The sequence below is a fragment of the Protomyctophum bolini genome, assembly GCF_963924005.1.
Source record: "Protomyctophum bolini genome assembly, chromosome: 18".
NCBI classification, from domain to species: domain Eukaryota; kingdom Metazoa; phylum Chordata; class Actinopteri; order Myctophiformes; family Myctophidae; genus Protomyctophum; species Protomyctophum bolini.
The window spans coordinates 22,778,547-22,798,226 of NC_137879.1; the positions used below are offsets into that span (position 1 = coordinate 22,778,547).

Here is a 19,680-nt window from a genome sequence, read left to right on the forward strand (position 1 = left end):
AAAGCGTCGAAATCCTAAAGGGTGGAGCTGCGGTTTGCTTAATAAATAAAACATGAGACACATTGGGATCTCGATTGAAATGGTGATTTGCTGTTGATATGCGACAATCGTTATTTTCATGGTCAACTAGGGGAGCTAATTATTTTTCGCGTAACCCTAATGTGACACCTGATGTTCTCGCTGGACCGACGGGTCCAGATGATTCCACATGATTCACTTGGAGCGGGAGTGAGAGCGGGACTACCCCGGTGCTTTCTCCATGGAGCGTGTTTATGCAATCCGACGCAGTGTTGCAAGTGGGCTGATTTCCGTGGCTCTTTTATGTTCCCGTGTGGTGCTGTCATGATAATATTATGGTCCCCCCTCCTTCCGGAGCTGTTGGAGCCATAGGGTTGTTGTTGTTGGTGGTGGTGGTGATTTTTTCAGCTAAACAATGCTTCTATTAGGTCTACGTTTGAACATCGGTTAACCCTGTGTCGTGGTTGACTTGACTCGCCAGTGGGAATGGCAGGAGCGATGCTCTGAAAAAGGAGGACCCGTCCAGGAATATTAGGCCTAATTGGGGGAAACCCGTCGGATCAGCCACCATCATGTCGAAAGCTGCCAGCAACAAGGAGAAGAAATCCTTCAGCAAGAAGCTGTTCCGCAGGAGCTCCGTCCGCTCCGTGGGGAGCTTCATGAACAGAGTTCTGAGGACTCTGTCCACTCTGTCTCATTTCGGCACGGAGGAGCACGCCGCCGCCGACAAGAAGGACGACGCAACTTTCATCCCGACGACGACCGGGGGGTCCGTCCCCTCCGACGACAGCGACTGCGGGGGGTTCCTCTTTGGGGACAAGGTGCCGGGTGTCGCCGGGCTAAAGAACCACGGCAACACCTGCTTCATGAACGCCATCCTGCAGTGCCTGAGCAACACGGAGCTTTTCGCCGAATACCTGGCCCTGGAGCAGTTCCGTGGGGGAGAGGGTGGTGGTGGTGGTGCGACCACCAACAGCGACAAGTCCAACGGCTCCGACAAGTCCAAGACCAACGGGGTTCTGGTGCAGAAGAAAGGCTCCATCAGCCAGCAGGACTCGGGTGAAGTCACCGAACAACTGTCGGGTCTGGTTCGAGCGCTGTGGACCTTCGAGTACACCCCTCAACACAGTCGAGAATTCAAGGTAAGTTTATGAGTGCGCACAGTTTTCAGCTGTAATTTAATTGGACTGGGTCTGGGTCCTGTGTCACCCCTGCTTTGAATTATAGGATTACATTAAAACTCCCAATATTTTCCCCCATGACATGGGTATTCATATATTAATTTCCTTTTTTTTTATCGCTATGTCCTATGTCTATTTATAGGCCTATTGCAATTGTATTTTTATCTTGATTTTATTCGGACTTTTTATTTCGCAATTCTGAAGAGGATGCCACTATGTTGCTCCCAGCACCCAGCTCAGCTGTAGGCTACAGTAGTTTACTGCAATAAAACACACATTCCTCCAAGTAGCCAGCAGTAGCCTAGGCCTAGCCTGCATGCAGGATTGGGAATAATTATACCTGTAGAACATAGGCTACACCTCTAGGCTAATGTTAGCAGTTGATCACAGGGATATTGGTGGGGTGGCCTATAGATAAATGCCTGGTCTGGTTTTGTAAGCACTAAAACTGTGCTACCTAATGAAAGTAGGCTACTTTGGTTAATTATTATTTCTGTAAGTTTTCTAATTACATTTTCATATCAATTAGGCCTATTCATCTCTTGCAAAAACATTAGCATATTTTATTTTTCTGTGAAAATAAATTGAATATTAATTGTTTCAATCATTATATATATTGTATTATTATTATTTAGGCCATGCATTGTCCCACACCAGACTTAACCAGCTAACCATAACCAATAATGGTTGCAATCAATGCATGCAATTACCATAGCTAGTTGCACTGGTGACCTATCCGCTAATACTGTTACTGTGCATACAGTACACATGTACTGTTACTGTAACTGTACCTTTGTAACTCTGACAGTACAGGCCCATAACGGGTTAATTTACATACAGGTGTATTTATATGTATAACAGGTGTGTTAACAGTGGGGGATAATACTGGTAATATGTCAGAACTCAGAAGTATTAAATTCAGCTGGGGGAAATAATCCACTTCAGCTACTCTACTGTATATAGCCTCCAGCACTGCAAATAGTGTCTGTCACATTCACAAATGTTACTTTTCATTAGGGATTAGGCTCTGTAGTTTCCCTGTTTCTTTAAGACAGATTCTTGTCCCATTTTATGGGTTCAAAATAAACATTGGAGAGAGGAACTGAACATTGCTTATTCCTGACACTGCTACTATTTCTGTCCCTTTCTTCCCCCCTTGGTTGTCAGCCAGAGTACAATCTGTCGATTTGATATAGATTATTCACTTCAGAGTGCGAGGCCTCAATTCCAGGGTGTGAGCTGGCATCAGACATGAAGCACATGCACCCTCTGAATATGAAGTACAGTGCTAAAGGGACATTTCATATTTTTATCTGCGATTAATATACTGGTCATGAAATGTATTAATTTCAGGGTTTGAATTTTAAGACAATGGAGGCAGCTAGGATTTGATCATTTTGATTTCTGTTGTATGTCAATGGTATTGTAAACAGTTTCTCCGTGATTGCCTTAGCAGGCACAACTTCTCAGTCACAACACTGAAGCTTAAACTTAAGTGAAGACAGTGTACAGAATTATGTTCCTTTTTTTCCTTCTTTGCATTGACATCTTTACTCGTGTCTTTTCCCTCGTATGCACTTGTTAAAAGCATTTCAGGTGTGCAAAATGTCTTCCTAAAGAATCTCCATAGGACTGAGGCAAGTTTTTGGACTGACTGAACATGTGTTCCATTCACGCTGACCCCCAGATGCACTTGTTAAAATGTGAACTCTCCCTTTAAGGTATTTGGAGAAAAACAAAATGCTTGTGCTTCATTCAATAGATGTTTCTTTGCTGCACTACCCAAACCATGTATCAGAAACTTAAATGCAGTTAATTGAAGTTCACTGAAGCATGCCATTTCCGATGCTCGTGTAGATTACAGGAGGCCCAGTGACCGCATGTGAGGTTGCTTTGCAGCTCCATAGCTTATGGTCCACAATATCAGGCTTTATTGAAAGCACTTAGCACTGCTCATTAGGAATACATCAGTGGTGATTGCACAAGGGAATGAGACATCCATTTGGTCTCAGAAGCATTTGGTTTGAGCAACATAGTTTTCAAGTACCACCCAAACTGACTACATTTATAATCTACACATGCAAATTTGGCAAGATGAGTTTTATCCCAAAATACATTTCCAATTTGAAAAAGGCAACTACTGTGTTAACATAAAATGAAAACGTACAGTTATAATTTTTTAAATAATAGTAGAATACTTTAGTGCCTGTCTGAAACAATAATGTAACATTTACCTACTGGTATATTCAACATTAGCCTATATTGACTTATTGAATGATGGATGCTATCGATATAATCATTGTCACAATAAGCAATTAGCAAGGCTGAACTTAAGGTTGTTGTTTTCCTAGGTTGCTTGGAAATCTTTTGCATCTGCAGTGCACGTATTGTATGTTATTTAACAGCAAACTGTGTCAATGAAATTAATCCATTTGTAATGGATTGATTGGGTCAATCATAATTAACAGACAATTGTTTTTTCTTTTTTGGATAAACTCATTTGACCTGGACATTTTCCCAACTGGACATCACTGTGGAGGATACATATGCACGTGCAGCTACTGTATGTGCAGGTCACTATTTTTGGTTGGACTGTAAACTACTGTAAATAGACACACAGAACATAGTGCTAGAACTGCTTCCCTTTAGTTTTTCCATCATTTGCCTCACACTTTACACTAATAAAAAACAACACCACCACCTTGACTTAACACTTAACCATTTTCAACCTGGCGTCACTTCTGGGCATTATTATAGGCAAAAAGAAAATCAATCAAGTTTTCTTTAAGGGAAAAAAAAGCTGAATTCGACTACAATCTCACAACATGCATTGCAATTCGTTGTGAGCTTGTAACTCTTTTTCGTATTTAGTATAAAAGGTCTAAAGTGGGTAAAGAGGTATTCTCTGTGTTCAAGCCTTGGGAATGAATGCTTGCACTTTAAGTACGCCACACTTTGCGCAAAGTGTGTCTTGCCTCGGTAATGGGTTGAAGAAGAGTAGCGGTGTCCCATGAGAAAAGCTCAGAGGCGCATAATGCTCAGTCTCCTCGCGTCTCTGACCTTCCGTGACATTTGATAGGCCTGCTCCGAGTAGAGGTGACTTCACTGCCGCCCCACCGCGCGCATGGACCTGCAAGGCTGAACCGCCAGTGGCTAATGGTAAAGCCGTCGATTTCCAGCCGCTGTAGGCGTGTGTCGACGAGGCCTCTCCAGGCCTGCTCTTCATCGCAACCACCACCCCACATCTCCATCACCTCCACCACCAACCTTCAGGAATAACGCTGACCGTGGCATCCTGGGGGAAAAAAAGAGCCTGCTGAATATTTCATGACGAGGCTCACTGTGATAGGAAGAGAAATGATGCCAGTTTGAAAATGCTTTCTGTTTCCAGAAGCCGCTCACTAGAATCTGATGGATCTGTACCGCTGTGTTCTCTTATGTGCTCCAGAATGTGGTGTCCAAGAGTGCCCTCCAGTTTCGTGGCAATGCCCAACACGACGCCCAGGAGTTCCTCCTGTGGTTGCTGGACAGAGTTCACGAAGATCTCAATAACATCGTCCACCCCGACAGCAGACCCCCCAGGAAGGTAAAAATTATCATACTGGACAAGTCTATAGTCAGCAATATACGCAAGTAAACCATGTCCTTGCATCTTTTAAGACTACGTTTTAACATTGAGTACAGTATATACAGTGCTGATATTATTGTATGAATAATTTGATATTCATAGTATAATTGCAATATGTGCAGTATATACTTATACATTATGATCCTGTGTATACAGTTCTCCCATCAGGTTTTTTAGGACCGATCCCGATCACTGATGGTCTTTCTCACGAAATTTTAATATTTCCAAAATTATTACATCAAAACTGTTCCTGTGGGGAAGAAGGGGAGAATGTTTAGGCCTGTCACACTCAGAAAGATGAAAAACTATTATACTATATATCTGATTGACTTTTATATATTATATATAATATACACTTTTAAATGTGTGTGAATATCTCCAGCCTCCACTAGAAGAAGAAAGTGTCCCTGAGGGATCTATCCCAGCGCCTGGCTCCTTTGTACAGGAGCTGTTTCAGGCTCAACACAGGTCAGAAACCTCATCATTATGTTACCGGTCTAATTTGAGAAGCTCTCTTCCTGCACTCCTGTTTCCTAAGGTTGTCATGTAATTGTTTTAACCTTCATAATCCCCTGAAGAATATCGAATCAGCAGTGATGGTAAGAAGTAGAACTTAGAAGTACTCAAATGTTTTACTTAAGTAAAAGTGTCAATAGCCTATTGTAGATATAGTCTGTTAAAAGTACAAGCTTGATATTCAAAATTTACTTGAGTAAAAGTACAAAAGTATTGGCATCTAAATAGGCTTATAGCCTACCAAAAGTAAAAGTACTCATTATGCAGAAGGTCCCATTTCACACGTTTTCAAATGTAATTTATTTTTAAATCCTTTGAAAGCTCACAACACAACGTATCGCTTTTGCGATGCATTGTGAGCTTGTAGATTGGCTATTTTCAAATTGCCAAAGAATATTATATATGTCTGGAGTGCTTTTGTAGACTAATAATAATAAAAATCTACAAAGTAACTAGTAACAATATTGTAGTGGAGTAAAAAGTACAATATTTGCCACAGAGATGTAGTGGATTAGTAGTAAAAGTATTGAAAATTTGAAATACTCCAGTGAAGTAAAACTACCTAAAAAGTGTACTTCGAATAAACGTACAGTACTTTCTACCACTGCGAATCATATTACAAAGGTTTTTCTCTGTGTATAGTATACCCCATCTTGTAGCTATCATAATTTTATCCCAGCCCACTCTGACAGGGTTTTTATTTCTGGTGTGGTTGGAAAAGGTGCTGACCGTTATTAAATAGCTTAATGGTCACTGTGCCTCATTCGACTGCAAGCTAGATTTCCAAGCTAGATTTCCCATACTGTACCTTCATGTACCTACAGTACAGGTTAGAGAATTCAGTGGTGTGTATTTTGTGAGGGGTCAGTGTCTGTAATTCACTTCTTCTCCCCCTATTTAGTCATTATGCCAATTCCTCTTGAACAGCGAACTAGACTAGGGGCTCCAAACCTTAGGCCAAAGTCTGGACCGCCAAATAGCTATACAGCCAGATTGCCAGAGATTCTCTCGATATGTTTTCACTTGATGTTTTATTTCTGTTCCAATGTAGGTCCTCTTTGACTTGTCCTCACTGCCAGAAACAGAGCAACACGTTTGATCCTTTCCTCTGCATCTCACTGCCCATTCCAGTACCTCACACACGGTGAGGAGTGTGTGTGTGTGTGTGTGTGTGTGTGTGTGTGTGTGTGTGTGTGTGTGTGTGTGTGTGTGTGTGTGTGTGTGTGTGTGTGTGTGTGTGTGTGTGTGTGTGTGTGTGTGTGTGTGTGTGTGTGTGTGTGTGTGTGTGTGTGTGTGTGTGTGCGTGCGTGCTGTAAATACATTCTGTTTACCAGTGAATGTTGCATTGGTATAGGAGTTTAATATGTTTTATACATCATCTTACTCCTTTTTTTATGTATTTGTTTTCAAATAATGTTCAAAATGAAACTCATTAATTCATTGTGAGAGTGAGTGTGTTGAAAATGGATCGCAAAAGAGTGTTGTCAAACCAAGAAAAAAGAGCTCCACTTAGATCCGTCAAGGAGAGGCTAAAATTGGAAGAAGGTCTGTAAACCTTTGAAGTGCTGTTCAAAATGTTGTCACATTAAAACAGCTGTTTTATTTCATATTTCTCTCTGCCTTACAGGCCTTTGTACGTGACGGTGGTGTACCAAGGAAAGTGCTCTCACTGCATGAGAGTGGGCGTGGCAGTGCCTCTGTCCAGCACCGTGTCCAGGCTGAGACAGGCTGTAGCACAGGAGACCAAAATCCCCAATCAACAGGTGCGGTCGGTGACAACCATTTATTTTGGTGCTAAACGTCTCTAGCAGCACGAATGTCCAAGTTCAACACACTGTTGTTGTCCCCAAGTAGTAGGGCTGTCAAGATTATGCCATTTTATGACGATTTATGTCACACAAATAATTTGCTGTTGATGATTTAATTGCGTTTTTGTCGCTTAACACTGGAACATAAGAACAAAACATTTAGGTTTGGCTTTAAGTTGCACAGGTGCAGATTTGACAAATAACCTAAATATACAAATAATATACATATTTAATACAGTACTTTCCGGAAATAAATTATGGTCGAAATAGACTATCTACAAGCTCATAACGTGTCACATAATAAAATATACTGGTAAGAACATTTTTCAACATGGAAGAGAAAGAACACTTGATTATGACAATAACGTTTATAATAAATAATTGCGATTCTCTCAAATAATTGCGATAGGTGATTATGTCATAATTGTGACAGGCATACTAAGTAGGACATCTATTTTCCTGTGAGACATAAAACACACCTCTTCCCCACACTGCCAGAGAACATGGAATGGTTTCAGTGTTCAGGTTGTTTAGGTTTAGAAAGGGAGCAACAATACAAATACCAAACAAAAAACAACAAATGTTTTGAAATTTAACATAGATTCTTTTCTCTATCTAAATGACCAGTACTTCAATTTTTTATTTAAAATGTATTTTAATTAGACAACCATCCTTTTGAGAATTGAAAGTTTCCAAACCCAAATAGGTTGTAAAACCTGTACTCCAAGTCCAGTTCAGTATCAGTATCAGTGTCATTTAAAGTGAATGCCTCTAAAGCCATGAAATAATACAAATGGCGGAAAAAGGATGTCAGTGAACTGTGTAAGAATTTACAATTCTGTTACATACGTACAGTGAAGCGGTATATTTTATCCCCATAAAATATTGCCTCTTTGGTGTTTCATGGCTTTTCAATCACAGTGAAAGCCATTGGGTATGTGGTATTTGTTTGATTCAAAATTAATACAGTTTCATATTGTCTACACTTATACATAAGCCTACACAAGACCTTTATTATATTTTTAGCAGTTAATTATTTTCAACGAATCGCATACTTTATGGATTTACATACGGATTTGGGATTTCAAATGTTTCAAGAGTTTCCAATCATACCTTCTCTGTGCTGTTATATAACATCCGTTTTTTGATTACATGTATATCTCTGCCATGCTTCTGTTCCATGGTTCTATTCAGATTGTCCTGACTGAGATGTACTATGACGGCTTCCACCGTTCCTTCTGTGACGACGAGGATGACCTTGAGATCATTCAGGAGAGCGACTCCATCTTTGCCTTTGAAACACCTGAGTTATTCAGACCAGAGCAGATCCGCTCCCAACGAGGAGGAGGAGGAGGTATATCTGACATTCTGATTCCTCTGAAATCAGTTTAGCTTACATCAGGCCAGACTGAGACTCCAGATTAGATTACGCAGGAATCAACAAGAGAGAAATGCTTTAAACCGGAAGCCATTACACAAACTTGCTATGGTGAATTTCTGGTAGGAAGAAAAGCACACACGGTTTTCAACATTGTTCGCGGTTTTCTTTTGTTGATAAATGTACAGCGTATGCACTACCTACAGGGAGTCCGCATGCCAACCTGAACCAGAACAACCTGAAGTATGGGACAGATAATAACAGGCTATCAACACAAATACAAGAGCCTGGAACTCCACCTCCGAGTCCTAACAGGAACAGTGGCCAGGTCCAGGCCGATAAGGTGGTCCTGTTGGTGTGCAACAGAGCCTGCGCTGGACAGCAAGGACGCAGGTAAGACCCCAACCACACAACACATCCCGGATTGGACCTTTAACCCATCAAGGCCTGAGGTCCATTCTACAAAATGCCTTCTAAATCAGTAGTTCTCAAACTTTGTCGTGCCAAGTATGTTGCTATATGTAGCCTATATAGCTACAATTAAATTACACGGATTTAAATGGGTTAAACAGGAAAAAAGGAAAGAAAATAATGTATCTAATCTATCAATCTAAAATGTAATGTTGAAGGTTTGGAAATCCGTTTGTACTGTATTTGGAGCGTATGGTGACCTGGGACGTACTTCAGAAAGAGATCCTGGAGAAGATGAAACATCTCCTGCGCCCTGGAGTCTTTGTGCAGGTGCACACGAATGCACGCACGCACTCACGCACCCACGTACTTCATTTTGAAGGTGACAGGCTAGCTAATAACTAATATATTATCGATGTGTTTATTGAAGTGTAATTCTCCGTGGCTGTCTGTAGGCGGGGCCCTTGAGTTTGCGTGTGGTGGGCGTGGTCGGGATCACATATCTACTGCCTCAAGAGGAGCAGCCTCTCTGCCACCCTTCTGTGGAAAGGTAATGTCACTGTCCACCAGCAGGGGGGGGTATTGTCTCACCGGTGGTGGTGGTGGTTTATGAAGTCAAATTAAATCATCTAACAATGGACTCAAACTCTGAGGTATACTGGTGGTGGAAAGAAACTAAATACATTTACTTAAGTACTGCACAGTATTTGTACATTACTTGTATTTCCACAATTATTTGAAAACTTAACTTTATTGATTTTGATTATTACAAAACATTGGACCAATGCATCGCATTGTGACATTGTTTTTATGCATTGGAAAACTTGAAATGGGACATTTCTACATAATGAGTACTTTTTCTTTTGGTACTTTTATGTACATTTTGATGGCAATACTTGTACTTTTACTCAAGTACATTTTGAATTCCAGTCAAGTACTTTTTCCATCAGTGATCACATTTCTTTAGCTAGGTTAAATATTTGTTTTTGTTCTTATTGCTTGTGGATCGTCTAAGATCTAGGATTTATTAATGACGCCGCTTTTGCCATCATTGTAAGTCATTCTTATTCTCTTAGAGAGAGAGAGAGCATATTATGACTAGAATGTAAGTAATAAAAAAAAACTATTCTGTGTTTTAACAGGGCATACAAGTCTTGTGGTCCTGGAGGGCCACCTCATGTCAAAATAGTGGTGGAATGGGATAAGGAGACAAAAGACTAGTAAGCATCATGACTTCTTTAAGTGTAACCCGTCTCAGTGGTTGATTGATGTTCCATTGTTTTGTCATGTGCAGTGGTGACTTCCATACTTGTACTAGTATTTCTACTGCAGTATTTGAATCAGTATCAGTGAATGGACATCCGTTTAAATAAACAAATAAACAGTCTTTTCAAGCGGACCGAGGATGAATACATCCCAGATGCTGAGAGCGTGCGTCAGGTGAAGGACCTGCACCTCCAGCCTCAGACCTGCTCCGTTGCCCAATGCTTTCAGCTCTACACCAAAGAGGAACAGGTTGGCTCATTATATCCTACAATCCAATATCAAAATGAAGAAAACGCACGCTGTGTGTCTGTCTGTCTGTCTGTGTGTGTGTGTGTGTGTGTGTGTGTGTGTGTGCGTGTGCGTGTGCGTGTGTGTATGTGTGTCTGTCCTCATTTATCTTTTTCCTCTGTGGGTGGACCAGTCGATCTGACATCGCACATGGGAATTATTGGGTAAACATGGGTAAACCTACAGGACCAAGTGATTGCTGCGATGTGTGCCTGGAAGGACAGCTGACTATCCAGAACCACACCCAGGCTGTTGGACCAGGAGTAACTAAGGACACGACATTGGATATATCCCACAGGGGGCAGTATCTTACCATAATGCCTAAGCTTCAATTTCAAAATGGGATCTGTAATTCTGTATGTAGTCACGTTTGCTGTCCTAAGTCTATTCATACCAGTCTAGTCAAGTAGTTTGGGTACACACGTCTCCAGATATGGACTAGTATATAAATTATATTTGCGGATTATTGAACGACTGTATCGTATGGTTGTACAGCAACGGTTGTCATTTGTGTTGATATGAATACTAACTGCAGTTTTCCATTGCATGCCGGGTAGTATTCTTTGCAGCGTTGTAACGTTCACTTCCACATGCTGTACTACGATGTGTTTAAACCCGGCTGTGTTCACAATACTTCCAGCTGGCTCCAGATGATGCATGGCGCTGTCCGCATTGTAAGCAGCTTCAACAGGGCAGCATCAAGCTCAGCCTGTGGACCCTGCCGGACATTCTCATACTTCACCTCAAGCGATTCCGACAGGTACTGATTAAGGCATAAATGAGCACAATGGACGTAAACTGTACTTTGTCATTCCAGTCAAGCAATGCACATATCGTGCAGAACTGCAATCAATCCATCAATCAATCAATTAAGCAAGAAGGGGACTGAGGCTAGAAGGGGATTGGGGGATTGTGTTTAATAGTATATCTTTACCTTTTATCTTTAAGCTTATACATACTGACTAAACAACGTGATAGTATACTAGTACAATACACAGTACATGAATCCTCAGTGTTAAAAACACTATTATTGGAAAATGTTGCACACTTTTTATTTTTTTAACACAGTTATCTTCTCTTCTGGGAGTCCCTAGCACTCCAAACCGTTTCAGATAGTGGGGGTCCATGACTAAATACACTTATCAAGTTGGTGGTCCTTGACATGAAAAGGTTTGAGATAATAACTGTATAATAATGCCATGTGGTCGTTCATGCAGGATGGGGACCGGCGGATGAAGATGCAGAACATGGTGCGCTTCCCGCTGACCGGCATGGACATGGCGCCCCACATGGTGAAGAGGAGCCAGAGCAGCTGGAGTCTGCCCTCCCACTGGTCGCCGTGGAGACGACCTTACGGCATGGGCCGTGACCCAGAGGACTACCTGTATGACCTGTACGCTGTCTGCAACCACCATGGGACCATGCAGGGCGGCCATTATACAGGTGACACTATCCATTGGTCGTCACTGTCAGGTGGAAACCTTGTATGTCCACAATTGTTGCTTAAAAAAAATGAGGCAAGTAAATTGACTCTATGGAAGCCAACCCAGGGCAAAGCCAGGAGGGGAAAGAAGCGCACCACCTACGTAGACGCACTGCGGCGCGACAGCTTGGCTAACAACACTGTAGAGCTCGAGAACCTAGATAGGAAAGTACTGTGGAGGGCAGCGATCCAGGAGTCCCCAGTTGGTGTTGGCTAGACCTCACCCTCGCAGTAACTAACTAAGTTATTATATTAGTCAAAAACTCATGTTGATACTTTGATAATGATCATTTTATTTTTATAGCCAATTAGTTAAGCCAATTGATTCCATTCCTGTTTCAGTATTTATAAAAACCTACAGGCAGACCTAACCACTTTAGCTTTCACCTAAATAGTTTTTCAAAAATTGCAGCTCTAGTGTGTGAGCTTGTAGATTGCCTAATTTTGCTACTTTTGTGTGACAGTGTAGTATGACGAAATAGGGCATTATTTTATGAATAAACATGAAAAGTTTGAATATGGGCCTGGGCCGTGGCTCAGCGGTCCAGGCACCTTGGCCTGGTAGTCCGAGTCTGGCAATGTGCCGCGGGCTCGACTCCCGATCCCGACGGCCCTTACTGCATCTTTCTCCCCCATTTCCTGTCAGCCTACTGTCTGTCCCTCTATTAAAAAAAGGTGAAAGCCACAAAAAATAAAGTTTGAATATGGAGATACAGTATGTGGTTTCCTGCCTGACAGCGTCATCATACTATTGTTGCATGTTTGCAATGGACTGATTTTGGTTTTAAACTGTTGTTTTACTATCTTTTGTTTTTGTTTTAATGTTTTCATATGTGAAATTACGTATGTATGCTGCCTTCTTTGCCAGGGCCCACTTGAAAAAGAGATGAAAATCTCAATGTGGTTTTACCCTGGTAACAAAGGATAATTACAAATAAAATATTTTTTTGTTTCATTGTAATTTTCATTGCGTCTTGTAGCCCACTGTAAGAACTCCATTGATGGGCAGTGGTACTGTTTTGATGACAGCGATGTCCAATCCATATCTGATGATGACGTTTGCAAGCAGACTGCCTACATCTTGTTTTATCAAAGACGCGCCACAATACCATCGTGGTCTGCTAACAGCTCTGTGGGAGGTAGTGTGACCTATTGTGTACTTGTTTTTGGTTTGTTTTACAAGCTCAGATCTGCTATTTTCTAAAGATTTGTATACATTTTATATTTATTTGAAAACTTGTGAAACAGGACATTCTGCATAATGAGTACTTTCTACTTTTGGTACTTTAAGTACACTTTGATACGTCTACTCAAGTAAAGTACTTGTAACAGAGTACGGTATTTCTAGTACATTGCAGTATTGATACTTTTACTTAAGTATGTTGCCCAGGCGGTGGCGTAACCGTCTAGGCACCCGACTGGTAATCCAGTTGCAGTGTGGCACGGGTTCGACTCCCGAGCCCGACACGGCCTTTACTGCATGTCTTCCCCCATCTCTCTCCCTTTTCCTGTCAGCCTACTGTCTGTCCCTTCAAAAAAACAATAAAAGGCGTAAGCCGCAAAAAAAGTATCTTAAAAAAAAAAGGGAAAAAAAGGTATCTGCATGTTGAACCTTGTGTTGTGGCCCTCAGGATCCACCAGCTCATCGCTCTGTGAGCACTGGATCAGCAGGCTGATGGGCAGCCGTCCGCCCAGCCAGGCCTCATCTGGCTCCTCCAGACGCACCTCGCTGGCCTCCCTCTCAGAGTCTGCAGAGTTCACTGCAGAACGGAGTGAAGATGACGGTACGTTACATTCAGGAGAGTGGACACTGGACAGTCCACCTTTCTTAGTCCCCCCCCCCCCCAGTACTGTGACAGACACGTCTTACTTTTTTTTTCTTTTTCTGGTGACCAACTTTTTATTTGTTTTTTTAAAAGAACCCTGGGTTAGCACAGACATTACAGGAGAGGGAAACAACAATGGTGTATACGTATAACATAATACATGTTTCTTTTTCTAACAAAACAAATACATTTTCTCTGCACTGTGACAGACACATCTTACTTAGTTTTGTCCCATTACTGTGACAGAGACATCCTACATTGTCTTTTTCTGTACTGTGACAGACACATTGACATTGTTCTGACTGAATACATATTTTGTTACATGTGCTATTCTATCGAGCAGGCCTTTCCACCCGGCCAGCGGTGCGGGGCATGCAGAGGCAGACATTTTCATCCAGGTCTTCCATGGCCAGTCCCCTGGCAATCAGTGAGAATGGCACCAAGCCCCCCTGGCCCATCTCTGCCAAGCTCCAACGCCGCTCCAATTCTCCGTCTCGCTTTTCCCTGGACTCCCACTCGTCCTCCCCCACACTGGAGAGGATCGGAGAGGCCGACGACAAGGCCTCACCCTCTTACTTCAGTGATAAACTGTCTGGGGGCAAGGCAGCAATAGAGAGTAACCCAAGTGGCAAGAGGCTGGTGGAGCAGGGTAGTTCCAAGGCCGCATCCCAAGCAGAGCAGAGAAGCTCTGTTCAGTCTGGGGATAACAACAACGTAGCTACTGCTGCTGATAAGGGCAGCCCTGGACATGGGGCAACATCCAAGGAGTCTAAACAGCGGAGTGGGGGTGGTAGCGAGAGCACCGGTGCAAGGAGGACTTCCGCCAAGACCTCTTTGGAGTCTGAAAGGAGCCCCAAGAAGCGCCCTGCCAACTCATCAACCTCGTCCAGCTCCCCATCGCGTGCGCCTCCTGCTAATGACAAGTCGCCGTCCCGAGCACAGGCTAGGAGTGCTTCCACAGCGTCTAACCCTAAAGACAGAAGCGATGGACCACCTAAAACTAGCAAGGCTGCGGCCTCGAAAACGGCCACTCCCTCGAAAAAAGGGCCATCCCCATCCCAGGAGACGTTACATCCTGAGTCTGCACAGCAGAGGAAAAGTGGTTCTCCAGGATCACAAAACTCACGCCCTCCAAGGAGATTGTCGCCCAGAGGGGGAGAGAAGAGCTCAGCTTCCAGCAGGACTAAAGCAGCAGACAGGAGTGCCAGCCGAGAGTCCTCGCGGACCAATGCAGCGTCTGAAAAGAAGGTCAACCACGGGGGCTCCTCCTCTCGAACGAATGGAGGTAGTTCAGCTCGGAGTGGAGAAGGTAGCCGGGTGGAGGGCAAGCCGGCCCGCGGTGCAGAGAGCAGGGCGGGAGGCCGGAGTTCCAGTAGCAGCTCATCATTGACCAGCCTTCGGTCTTCGAGTGTCGGGGTCTCGCCCGCGAACGCGATCCCGTCGTCAAGAGGACCTCGGAGAAATAGTAAGACAGAGGACAAAGGCTTGTCATTCTTCAAGACTGCCCTGAGGCAGAAAGAGACCCGCAAGTCAACTGACGGGGTGAAATCTGGGGCAGCGGAGACTAAAGGTGGTCCAGAGGATGGCATTGGAGATGCACCCGGAGAGAGGGTTGCAGAGGGAGCGCTCAAGAAGGCCCAGAACACCTCTTCAGATGCCCAGACTAATCCGTCCGCAGCCAAAGACAAGGAACTGTCCAAGGCTTCTGCTTCAGCTAAGCGCTCGTCGCTGCTCTCCGCCAAGTCCAAGTCTTCCTGTGCAGAGACAGAGAGCGCGCAGGCCTCTACCAATGGGAAAGATCCATCAAAGAAAGAGCCTGCTAAAAAGACAATGCCGTCTAGAAAGATCCCTATTAACAGTACACGGACCACCCAGAAGTCCAAGTAAAGTGACTTGGAAGGGCTGATAACTATTCTATCCATAGTGCAGCTCCAAGATGTTTCCAAACCATTGAAGTGGTTTTCTTGTCAGAGGAAATGTTCAAAGCACCTATAGCTTTCAATTGGTTAATTATTACCAGCTGCCATATTGGACAGTTTACTGTCCAATTTGTTTAATAGTTATTTAGGAATGGATTTAAACAAAGCACTTTGTATGGTTTGCATTGAATTTGAAGTATATTATATAGTATTGTATAAACCTACGGACCACACATGTACAGTATATTGAGTATAAGCATTTCTGCCTGGTTCTGTCTGTAGCATACTGTGGCAAGGTGCGTCTCGGGAAGCGGTGCAGTAGAGCAGTGGTTCCCAAACCTTTTAAATTTCAAGGACCCCCCCGGCCCCCGGCCCACAATTTGGTATGCATTAGACCACAGACCCCATAACTAGAGTGTACACTCTCAGACTTACACACCTGTAAGGTTCTTTTTGGTTCCTAACTATCAATCATTTTAGCTGGGGGACTCCCTGGGTTTCCACAGACCCCCACTTTGGGAACCACTGCAGTAGAGATCGAACTGTGGCCATGCACAAGACTGACAGGTGGTATGACGGCGGAGATATGTCAACATCGAATGCTCAGTGACCAAAAGGTGGTTTGCTGGTTGTTTTCTGATGTGCTGAGGCGGCACGCCATTTAAAAGATTCCCCAAAAATGTCCCCAACATACAGTACAGTACAGTTCTCCTGAGCCAGGGAGATTGAATTAGGAGCCTTGTATTAAAAGCAAACATCAGTGCCTCAGATAATCATTATGTCATGTATTTATGTCTATTCTAAATTGTATAACGGCAGGTGTTGCTATATTTATAATGCAATTTTGATATTTATTGAGCACTGAACATACCTGTATTGTGTAATACACAAGTAACCCTGCTTAACTGCACATGTTGGTTGACATGTTAAATCCTATCTTAATATGCTCCTTGATGTAGTGTTTGTGCAATGACCTTTAAGCAGCGTTTACTGTTATGTGCATCCGGGATGAGACGTGTCGTCGTGAGGCCCAGTCCAAGTATAAAATGGAGCACGTCACTGGTGTTAAAAGTCTGAAGACTACGGTTCGTAATGGTATTTTAAATGTAATAATTGAAGAGTTTCACTCCAACATATTATATATCCACCTATAGAAAAAGAAAGAAGCTTTCCCAGAAGTTAATCATTCCATATCTGTTAAATAGAGCTTATTCTGATCTATACAATTATTATTTTGTTTTACCTGTTGTACTTTTAGAATTTGTACAATCCAGTCACAATTTATACACTTTGTACGATCAACATTTTTGTTTTTGTTGTTCCCACTTTTCTCCAAATGGTGGATGTGTGTCACTGTGGGATGGAACTCTCCAGTTTATCGATTGCCTGTCGATTGCCCTCAAAACTCCCCCACCCACCTCCACGCCACCCCTTTGCTGCCCCCCAGCTGCTGATACTAGGTACTGCGGGTGCACACAGCCTTACGGGGAACCACTTGTTCAGACTGCCAGTCATCTCAAAACATTCCTCTCAGATGAACACAGGGTTTATGTCAAACAAAACAAAAAAAAAACAGAAGCCACTGCACATACTGTACACACACACAACCAAGATACTCAAAGACAATTCCCTGGGATGTCTTCATTGAACACACCATACATGTACATACACATTATGTATGTGTGTTTGAATCTAAAACCATCCTTCTCCGTCTTTATAATATCTGTAACATCACGGCTTGTGCACATATTTAGCTTATCCGCGCTACAGAGCAGATCCATGTTGAATGCACTGACATTAGACTGAGAAAAGAGATTGCCATTTATGAGATGTACCACAGCAGTTGTTCTTGCATGATAAATTGCTTATGCATGCACTTAACTATGCAAGCAATTCTTGCTAATGCCCACAGTATGTAAAACTTGCTACTTTTGGATTTGTATATATTTCTAACTGTATATTTTTCCAGATGCCAGCATCACAGAGCATGTTTAGGCATCCTTTATAAATGCTTTGTTTGCACATTTCTTCAAAGTAATATACATTTTGTATGAATGATAGGAATTGCTCATTCACCCTCTCAAAGTAAACCAGTTCACTTGCAACTTGTTTTCCGAGCTGTGTTCATTTGTCTCATGATTGATTCGAGTCCACTTTTAAAGAGATGAGTACATCTCTTTAAACACTCAACCACAAAAAAGTCAATCTACAAGCTCGCAATATGTCACACCACGCCACATTGTGAGGTTGTAGATCTGCTATTTTCGAAAAATCATATTTTTCGAGTCCTTTTTATTTTTGCCTATATATCGGCTATGACATGCCCAAAATTGGTATGCCAGGGCTAAAATGCAAGTTTTTATACAGTATGAATAGTAAGCGAAACCATCGGAGAGTTTACAAATTGATGTAACAATTTGAATGGCCTCAAATCTCTCCATATTATATTAGAAGAGTTATCAATGTCTTTGATGCCAATAGCTGAAAGATTTTGGTGACATTGGTCACAGACTGCTGTGGTATTCATTGACATTATAGTCTCTAATAATTAATATGTTGGTTTTACTTCCTGAATGACCAACATTGAGACAACCATATTGGGTGAAGAAGACCCAAATACATATTTTGTAACAGTAATTGATTTTTTTAAGCAGGATTTATACTGTTTTCAATACAAGAGACTTTATTCACGAACCTCTTAATATTGATCAAATTGGTCAAAGGTAGTGCAAATATATCTAGTTTCAGTACATGCCTAACTTTAGCAAATCCAATACAAGCATATTGGCATACCTGTAATCCAGATCCATATATTATACTGTAACACTAGTGAATATAAAAGTGTTTACTGGCGCGCCTGTGCACGCACACACGAGGTCTCTGGTTACCAGTGTGGATGACAATGCAGTTTTGGCTTGTGAATACACACACTGTGTGTGTCATAACTGCACCTATATGTCATAACTGTACACAGATTTATACTCCTCAAAACTTTTAGTTTTTATGTTCCATCAAAGTGGAAAACCAGACAAAGGGTTCCCATTGCTCTGCAATCTCAGTCCGCAATGCAGAAATATGTGGAGCAACTACAGAAGCTTGAGATCTTACGCAGTGTCCATCATGTCAAAACATCTCCTAGACTGAGAAGGAAATGTGTTACCTATTTTTTCACAAATGCATGAGAATGTTTATTCCCTTATATGTTTCTGATTCTATGCTGTGATTTAATGTCATTTTAATTGATTATCTCCTAAACTTTTACAGAATTCCTCACTTTTAATGGGAAAAGGCACATCTTTGTTGACATTGGTTTAGCAATGCAAGAACAAAAGAAGAGAACATTATGTCTTAAAATAAACTAAAGGTTTTGTTGATTTTATAACTTTGGTTGAATTATTTTTATTTCTGTTCAGTTTTTACAATTCTAGTCTTAGCCACTTGGTGGAGCCCAATTTATGTTAAGGTGCCAGTTGGTGTAGCCCCAATTTATGTTAAAAAAATCAGACCTGTCTGAAGTGAGTGGTACAACAGCGCCCCCTGTTGGTACCATAAACATACATACTGTACAAGACAGACAGACATAGGGAGGGAGGGACGGACAAAGCTGGGCATAGGAGTGCTGCACCCTATAGTTGCACCACTCAAAAATACAGCTTGGAAAATAATAGGCTAATCACTAAATTTGTATTTGTCCTTAAAACATGACCTTCAAATTGAATTTAGCCTTTATTAAGACATACCGTACCGTCAAATCTAATGAGTAGATCACAGGTGGTGTATTAAATTATAGCTCCATCATTTATTTATCGCTGATTCAATTGTGGTTGAATTAGTTTGGATCAATTGGGCTGAGGACATTAAGAGTTAATATGCCACCTTCATCTTTTTGTTCTGTAATTTTGTGTAACGCCGTCATCTGTTTTGGGAATTGCATTTTTACCCCTGCATCTCTAGAGCA

At 42.1% G+C, this 19,680-nt stretch overlaps 1 protein-coding gene across 1 annotated transcript; it reads left to right on the forward strand.

The window, feature by feature from the left end:
* Positions 1-590: 590 nt before the first annotated feature.
* LOC308332792 (ubiquitin carboxyl-terminal hydrolase 31-like) lies at positions 591-15,690 on the forward strand (the record flags this gene model as incomplete). Its single annotated transcript, XM_080788886.1, has 16 exons — positions 591-1,160; positions 4,648-4,785; positions 5,210-5,295; positions 6,395-6,487; positions 6,971-7,106; positions 8,346-8,505; positions 8,736-8,922; positions 9,159-9,270; positions 9,396-9,490; positions 10,083-10,160; positions 10,326-10,455; positions 11,135-11,254; positions 11,712-11,937; positions 12,958-13,116; positions 13,609-13,761; positions 14,147-15,690. The coding sequence occupies 16 exons, from the start codon at positions 591-593 to the stop codon at positions 15,688-15,690; spliced, it is 3,987 nt and encodes a 1,328-aa protein (XP_080645012.1).
* Positions 15,691-19,680: the final 3,990 nt, after the last annotated feature.